General features: G+C 36.2%; 3 protein-coding genes across 3 annotated transcripts; all 3 read left to right on the top strand.

Moving 5' to 3' along the window:
- Positions 1-33: 33 nt before the first annotated feature.
- Positions 34-2,353, top strand: LOC110846817 (NIF3-like protein 1). Its single transcript, XM_022093660.2, has 8 exons — positions 34-181; positions 266-388; positions 491-769; positions 850-958; positions 1,025-1,307; positions 1,388-1,527; positions 1,592-1,698; positions 1,821-2,353. Exons 3-8 carry the CDS (start codon positions 503-505, stop codon positions 1,980-1,982), a joined length of 1,068 nt encoding a protein of 355 aa, XP_021949352.1. The 5' UTR covers positions 34-181; positions 266-388; positions 491-502; the 3' UTR covers positions 1,983-2,353.
- Positions 2,354-2,415: 62 nt separating this feature from the next.
- LOC110843709 (glycine-rich protein 23) lies at positions 2,416-3,166 on the top strand. The gene is made up of 4 exons (XM_035858585.1): positions 2,416-2,588; positions 2,657-2,735; positions 2,838-2,930; positions 2,985-3,166. Exons 1-4 carry the CDS (start codon positions 2,502-2,504, stop codon positions 3,164-3,166), a joined length of 441 nt encoding a protein of 146 aa, XP_035714478.1. The 5' UTR covers positions 2,416-2,501.
- Positions 2,965-7,125, top strand: LOC110841899 (zinc finger protein 585A). The gene is made up of 7 exons (XM_022087599.2): positions 2,965-3,471; positions 3,579-3,620; positions 3,709-3,985; positions 4,320-5,147; positions 5,253-5,459; positions 5,559-5,972; positions 6,113-7,125. The coding sequence occupies exons 3-7, from the start codon at positions 3,778-3,780 to the stop codon at positions 6,949-6,951; spliced, it is 2,496 nt and encodes an 831-aa protein (XP_021943291.1). The 5' UTR covers positions 2,965-3,471; positions 3,579-3,620; positions 3,709-3,777; the 3' UTR covers positions 6,952-7,125.
- The last annotated feature ends 660 nt before the right edge of the window (positions 7,126-7,785 follow it).

Here is a 7,785-nt window from a genome sequence, read left to right as displayed (position 1 = left end):
ATCATGTTGAGGCTCTTGCCTGATCTCACCTCGGAATATATAAATCGACAGCCGGTTACGGATTATTTTGTCAATTCATTTCTGTAATTCGTGAGACGCCTCTAACCATAAGCCTAAGGGCAGATAATTTGATTATTCACAAAAGGACAAAAAACACCCAAAATTACCTGCAGAGCAAAATGTAAGTAGAAAATATTAATGATGAGTGAATAACTTTTTCATAGATTACTGATATTATGACATTATTGACATTTCATTTTTTTAGATCTACGCAAACAAGAGGTTTTGCAGTCCAAATTGGATTGTACTTCTAGACTAATTTTTCTGTAAATTATTTCCTGCAAAGTGCTAAACACTGGCAACCTCGGTATCAACAATTATTCCTCTGGTAATTCCTTTTGTACATGTACAGACAATTGTTTAAAACAATCTGTTTTCCCAGAGCGTTTCTAAATGTTATTTAATTGTACATTTTTATTTTGTCTTAAAGACCATCCGTGCAATGGCGCAGTCCTTGGCGTCAGTTGAATCAGCCCTAAACTGGTGGTTAAAGCCTAAAGTATTTGGTGAAAGCTGGGACAATATTGGTCTTCTAGTCGGTTCTGGAAAGTTTACCAAAGATGAAAAAATCATAACAGGTATATTGGTATGCAACGATCTTAAACCCGCTGTCGTGGAAGAAGCTATTGCCAACAATGCCAATTTAGTGATATCATATCATCCTCCAATATTTTCTGGCATGAAAAGTATTGCCTACGGGTCATGGAAGGTAGTTTACATATTATATCTAATTGTCGGGAATATTGTGAAAAACTATAAAGTATTATTGTATATCGTGCATTGTGCTAGGAACAAATAATTGCAAAGTGCTTGGCCTACGACATTTCTGTCTATTCGCCTCATACAACTTTGGACGCAGTAGGTGGAGGAATTAACGACGCAGTTATTCAGGCGTTAGGTTGGTACTCTATCTATACATTTGTTTACTGAATCAATAAATAGTTATAATACTTGCTTATTATAGCGGAATTTGGGTCTTCAGACGCACCGTTAAACTCGAAAGCTATTATCCCTTCGCCTATTTTGGACACACCAAAAACAGGGCTTTTATACACCTCTACCTTTGATAATGTGTCAACTCTATGCCGCCTACTATCAGCAAATTCGTATCCGGATGTTGCAATTTCAATTGATACAAATTCCAGCAAAGGAACTGCTAGCGTCAAATTTTATTCTAAATTGGAATCATCTTTAGGAATGTCTGAGATTAAGAAGATTGCTTCAGCTACAGAAATATCTGATTTCAGGTTTGTTTTATTAGCGGATATTCGTGAATAAATGAAACTATGAAACACAGCATACATATATTGCTGATTTTTTTGTGTAGCAACCCTAACGAAGCACCTCCTCTCGCTTTCGGTGCTGGACGATTTGTATCCTTTGCCAAACCGATTGATTTCGATAGAGTGGTTAAAGCCATTAAACTTGGATTGCAATTGGACTATGTGCAAGTAGCTTTTGCCGGAAGTAAGTGAAACTTTCGTATAAAAATGGCATTTCGGATACAAGAGAATTAATTAATTGTGTGTAGAGTCTGAGGTCAACACAGTTGCAGTGTGTGTTGGATCGGGAGGTTCATTGTTAAAAGATGTTGCTGCCGATATGTTTATCACTGGAGAAATGAGCCATCATGCCATAGTAAGCTACTTTCACCACTACTTTTATGTAGAACCCGTAAACTGACTGACTTGGATATTGTTTTGTTTTACATATTGTTATAGTTAAAGCTTTAGTACAACTATTTCTAAAATAATTTACAGCTGGATTCTACCTTCGGAGGAACATCTGTAATTTTGTGTAATCATTGCACTTCTGAAAGGCATTATTTACCACAGTTGGCATCCATTGTTAAACTGTTGACGAACATCGACCACGTTATCGTTTCACGACAAGACAGCAGCCCTCTTTCACTTTCCAACTAAATTATGTATTCCACAGGCTGACATCAGTAATAAGTTTTAACTTTGCATTAATTTATCTTGAAGTTTCTCAATTTTCATTTGAATTATAATGTTGAATTATATACCTATTGTACCCTGTGGTTATCTGCCTTGTGTGTGCAGTTGTGATAATTTTTTTTCGTATATCGACATGTATAATTTTTTTGAATGTCAAATCAGAATATTTTAATCGAATCAACTTAATTTCTGTTTTGCCTTGATTTTGATCTTCATGCTAATTGGTGCAAGATGGTGCAACGATATAATTATTCGATTAACAATATGAATTCAAATCACGGTCTGCCATCTGTATCGCATTTCATACGAAAAGAATAAATTTTCCATGATGCAAAGATTTCTAGCCCTATTTTTGTTAACCACATTGTCATCAATGACAAAATTGATCAATTGGGCAGTCATTATCAAGCGTCATCATATACATATATCTATATATACCGAGTTAAATAATTCGATAATTCAATCAAATAACCTGAGTTCAAGATGCAGCGCTTTTTCATAGCGAGCATTTTAGTTATCGGAGTTTTGGTCGGAGGTGTGGTCTCAAAGCCGCACCACGAGCAGGAGGAGGTTAGGTTTCACAAATATGCTTTCATAATGCATTTTTCCTGTATTAAGTATACGACCTTCGTTTTCAGACTGATGAACAAGTCCCAAGCGAAATTTCCTTTACTGGATACGATGTAGCTGGCGACCCCAACAGCAAATTTTTCTTTCGTAAGAGAAATATTTAAATGCCAATGATGCACGCATATACGTATGTCTTTGATTTTTACGAGTCAAAGATATACAAGTCTGTGCAATCAAATTATTTTGCAGCTTTTCGACCATTCTGGATTCCACTTCCTTGGTTGGATAATAGTTTTGGAAACAACAATGGCGGTGGTGGAAGTGGGGGTGGGGGTGGGAGCGGTGGTGGGGGTGGGAGCGGTGGCGGTGGTGGAAGTGGGGGTGGTAATGGTGCAGGAGGTGGTGGGGGTGACGATACTGCTGGGGGCGACGATACTGCTGGGGGTGACGATACTGCTGGGGGCGACGATACTGCTGGGGGTGACGATACTGCTGGGGGTGACGATACTGCTGGAGGTGACGATACCGCTGGGGGCGACGATACCGCTGGGGGCGACGAACCACCTCCAGACGAATAAAATATTTTTCGAATAATTGTGAAGGACTTTCACTGAAAGTATTAATAAAGCACAGAATATAAAATACTCTTATCTCAACTTGCCTCACTAATACCCGGACTTACTTTGCACAGCATTCTTGCTCAAGACGTTGTTTCAAAAATCATAATATTATGATTCTGATTCTATCAGAATTAATGTCATTAAATTATATAATTGATTTTCAACTATTAATTGTTCTGTTTGACTATTTCAAAATTAAGCCAACTTGGCGTTCATATTTAGAGTCGAAATGAATTGTTCGTGTTATACGAAGGAGAGAAAAAGTAAGTTGTAAGGAGTAAAGAGTAAATTCATGCAGATTTTTCGTAATTTCCAATTATTGGCGAAATTATAAATTTTCGACAGTAAATAAAATTATATTTTTCCGCAGTGAGCAAACAAATGTAGTATCGTCTAATAAATACAGCGATAGGTGAGTTTCACAAGAAAATGCATCTCAAAAATCGAAAATTAATCTTTAGAAAATTTATTGTGCATAATGTATTTGAATTTAATTCTAGAAAATAATTGATCATTGACTGCCAGAAATTTTCAAAAAACAGAATACTGGAGAAAGTCTGGTTGGAACAATGGAGAGCGCCCGTACTCTGGATAATTTAATTTCAAGTCCTAATTCTTTCAAAGACGTCACAAGTAGAATAACCGAGTCGATTCATATAAGTCATCTACAATTGGTTAACAGAGATGGAATATCGTCGAATAACCTTGAAGAATCGGACGTCAAGCTAAACGAGTTGATCTCAGTAAAACAAGAACTGGACGTTGTAGACTTTCCAGGTATAAATTGAATTATTTAAATAAAACACGAATAACATAGGTCATGGCCTATTAGCCAGAGATCCTGATGAATATTTTACAAGTGACATTAATACTTTGTATTTTGCATCACTTCTTCCATATATATAATTAGTATGTACAATTTAAGATATCTAATGTGCTCATTCACCGAAGCACCTTTATTCAGCGTTTTTTGATCAACCATTCAACAATTCAAGTCAACGGTCTAGTTTTACGCGAGTTATAACAATACCAATGCATGCCGGTTCCATAAGCTATAGCTTGGGCTAAAAATAGAATTGTACCAACGGTAACTTTGTACGTTTATTTGTAGACGAAATGGATGACGACAATTTTATCGGTGGCGAAATATATCCCGATACGGATGGAGAAAGTATCGTTCGGCGTGAGCAACCCGGTATGGAAAAACTTACTAGAATGGACACCTTGCGTTGCGCAAACTGTGATTTATTGCTAAAAATTGAAGAATTGGGCAACTGCAACAACTTCCATCAAATAATCTCACTGGAGAGTAATGTTGAAGATGAAAGTTTAGTGGACATTGAATTAATTGATGCGATATCAGATATTTTTAATATTAGACGGTCATGCGATTCATATAAGGAAATATACAAACGAGATGATCTTTACTTATGTGCCGAGTGTTCAACAATACTAGTTAAACTATATCAACTTTACCACGATTTTAAGTTGTTAGCTGTGAAATCGAATGCTTTTCTGATAACACTTATTTCGAACGATAAATATGAATGTTCAATTAGCCAAAAAAATGTAAATGTGAAACCCAACTGTGATTCATTCAGTTCTGCCGAACAACGCATTCGCAAAAGTGGAAGAACAAAGAACTCGTTACAAAAGTTACAGCGTTCATCATCATCCGAAAAAGAAGTAGAAACAACGGACAATGAAGTCAATGATTTCGATGAGTTGCCAGAATTGTCATATTCTCATAATCCAATGCAGGAAAGAAGCAAAATGCGTGACTCGAGTGAATCTAAATCTAAAATGCCACAAAATGCAAAGAAAAATAATTATAAGAAGCTACTTCCAAGATGTGATGACTGCAACATTTCATTTAAATTTTCCATCCAGTTGGTTAACCATTTAAGATCACACGCTCACAAGTCTTCTTTGAACCAAGGTATGTAGTTCCTACATACATTTAAACAGTTAATATTTGAACTGTTATTATTTGGCCGTTTAATAATCGCATTTACGATTTACTTACTATCGTTAACAATAATAGCATCCGAGTCTGGAAACATGACCTCCACTGTCACATCAGAACAACTTAAAAAACAACCCTTCTGTTGCCCGCAGCCAGATTGTAAAAAAAGTTTCGCCCAAAGAAAATCCTTGCAATGTCACATGAAAAGTCATTGGGATGACTCAGCTGGAGAATGTGACCGGTGTGGAAAGAAATTCAAAACTTTGGGTGGACTAAAAATTCATTGTGAGTTCAGTAGTAAATATTATTGCATACATGCGTCAATGGAGAGAGTAAATGGGAGTATTATATATTTATTCCTGTTGATTTTATTCTTGATTTCAGTTGCTTCACATGTAAGAGATGATCAAAAGAAAAGTTGTAAAATGTGTGGGAAGAAGTTTCGAAAACAAGAAGCATTGGAAATGCATATAAAAATTGACCATGCTGGATATAAACCACATCGCTGTCCCCACCCAACTTGCGAGAAAACGTTTCGATTAAAAGACAAACTAAAGTTACACCTCATGGTAATGCATGAGAAAAAGCGTCCACATCCTTGTGCCAAATGTGAAAAATCATACAGAACGAAATACCATTTAAAAATCCATGATGTATCCCAACACCAACAACAAGGCGGAGATGCATCAATAGGATGTAGTCAGTGTAAACGTAAATTTTTTACCAGGCAAGCTTTAGAGAAACACGTTCTAATTCACGATCAAGAAAAGCCGTATATTTGTGACGCGTGTGGGAAAGGTAAGAGCTTGATACGTTTGTTATGATGTCTTCATATGTTCAATCTATATAGACCTACATATATAAAAGCACTTATTACTTATATACATATTGTGTAATATTTTATATATAATGATACCCAGACACAATTTATGTTATAGGATTTCAAACTGCTGCCAGACTCAGACTTCATGAGAAAAGTCACCAAAAAGTGCCCTCCTGTTTGTGTTCAGTATGTGGTAGGTCGTATAAACACATTCGCGATTTACGACTTCACGAGGTTATTCATCAAGATGAGAGCACGTATCGGTTCGGATGTGGAGACTGTTCCCGAAGATTTTATCGTATTGATCTGCTTCGGGTTCATCAATCAAATGAGAAACATTTTTCTACTGAAACCGTTGGGCCGACAATGTCTAAAGTACTGACCAACAAGGAACCCGACGTTGTAGCAGTACATGACTCTGTGATGGATGATGACGATGACGACGATGATGAAAATGAAACTGATACTGAAACAGCACCACCTCTACCTCCACCCAATCGAAAGAAAAAATTGAAACCTATAAAGGGAGACAAAGCTATGCATTTTCTATCCCCCCGTACGAAAAACATGACGCTCGCTCAACCAAATCACACCACTACTACAGTTATATATCACCCATCAAGAAGCGTGGTACAGTTACAACTAGAGCAGCCAAATGTCTCGAGCGCATCCGGATTAAAGAACAATGGTGCAACATTTCTATCGTCGTCATCTCTACCTTACATTTCACATTGCCAACCACAACATCACACTAACGAAGTATTAGCATCAACCAGCTATCTTATTGCACAAAGGGACCAGCAAAATATTCTTCACCATCCGGCCATTCAGATTCAAGCATCACAAATTCAGTTTGGAAATCAAACTGTATATGCATCCCAGCCTGTCAATATACCAAACATTACTACTGAATCGGCAGGGTTTGACTTTATCAATTCTTTCAATCTAGGATGAATGATCTTAATAATTAGAATAACATAGAAATATTTTTCTACAAGTTCTGTTTTTACTCACTTCTATGTTCAGAAAGACCAATTTGTTTATTAAAAACCCAAAGGGAAAATGCTTTTAAAACGTAAAATAAAAATGTTTGGGTAAAATGTGATAATCGTGTAAAATGTAAAATGTTTTGCAATATACCAATAAATATTTTTCATTTTCATTGTAAAATAAAGTGTCCAATTTGATTCTTGATAACATGCAATAAGTGCATGCCACAATCGATTCATTCTGTTCTTCCAGTCAAGAAATTGTATTTTGTTCATACAACTCGAGTGAAATGAATCAAATTATCTTTCACCTTCCATAGACTTTTGTGCTGGACATACAGCTCTGTATACACATATCTATAGGATACTGGACCAGGTTTCATTCATTACAGGAATAAATAGAATTAGGATGGATGAATATATTTTCTGCATAAGGTTGACAACTATTGCCAAAAGACATTGCTTTTCATGCAGTCCTCATGTGTTACATGATATGTATTTTGTTCCCCGTTGGAAAAAGGCCACTAGTTTTAGGTTAACATAAAATTGATGAGTCAGTAACTTTTCAGCGACCAATGCTTAATAAAATTAACACAAAGACTGAAGGACGTCTAATTACCAATCTTAAGACCTGACTGTGTAACTTGAAGCTTTGTCTGGCTTATAAGAATTCTGGACCTAATTATTCCAAGTATGCTAAATTGATCTATTCATGGATAAATGATTATGTGCACAGCTCACAATAAACTAGAAATTATTGCTTCAAACGAATTTTCTGAGTTGTCATACGCTGTACAAT

Source organism: Folsomia candida, unplaced genomic scaffold (genome assembly GCF_002217175.1).
Source record: "Folsomia candida strain VU population unplaced genomic scaffold, ASM221717v1 Fcan01_Sc001, whole genome shotgun sequence".
Lineage (NCBI taxonomy): Eukaryota > Metazoa > Arthropoda > Collembola > Entomobryomorpha > Isotomidae > Folsomia > Folsomia candida.
The sequence above is the reverse complement of the archived record's forward strand: the minus strand, read 5'-3'. Positions and strand labels throughout refer to the sequence as shown.

Excerpts from the sequence above, each read along its gene's own strand:
- LOC110846817 (XM_022093660.2), top strand. The coding sequence starts at position 503 with ATGGCGCAGTCCTTGGCGTCAGTTGAATCAGCCCTAAACTGGTGGTTA. Across the intron at positions 959-1,024 it reads CGCAGTTATTCAGGCGTTAG|CGGAATTTGGGTCTTCAGAC; the intron begins GTTGGTACTCTA and ends TGCTTATTATAG. Across the intron at positions 1,528-1,591 it reads GCAAGTAGCTTTTGCCGGAA|AGTCTGAGGTCAACACAGTT; the intron begins GTAAGTGAAACT and ends AATTGTGTGTAG.
- LOC110841899 (XM_022087599.2), top strand. The coding sequence starts at position 3,778 with ATGGAGAGCGCCCGTACTCTGGATAATTTAATTTCAAGTCCTAATTCT. Across the intron at positions 3,986-4,319 it reads GGACGTTGTAGACTTTCCAG|ACGAAATGGATGACGACAAT; the intron begins GTATAAATTGAA and ends GTTTATTTGTAG. Across the intron at positions 5,973-6,112 it reads TTGTGACGCGTGTGGGAAAG|GATTTCAAACTGCTGCCAGA; the intron begins GTAAGAGCTTGA and ends TTTATGTTATAG.
- LOC110843709 (XM_035858585.1), top strand. The coding sequence starts at position 2,502 with ATGCAGCGCTTTTTCATAGCGAGCATTTTAGTTATCGGAGTTTTGGTC. Across the intron at positions 2,589-2,656 it reads CGCACCACGAGCAGGAGGAG|ACTGATGAACAAGTCCCAAG; the intron begins GTTAGGTTTCAC and ends CTTCGTTTTCAG. Across the intron at positions 2,736-2,837 it reads CAACAGCAAATTTTTCTTTC|CTTTTCGACCATTCTGGATT; the intron begins GTAAGAGAAATA and ends ATTATTTTGCAG.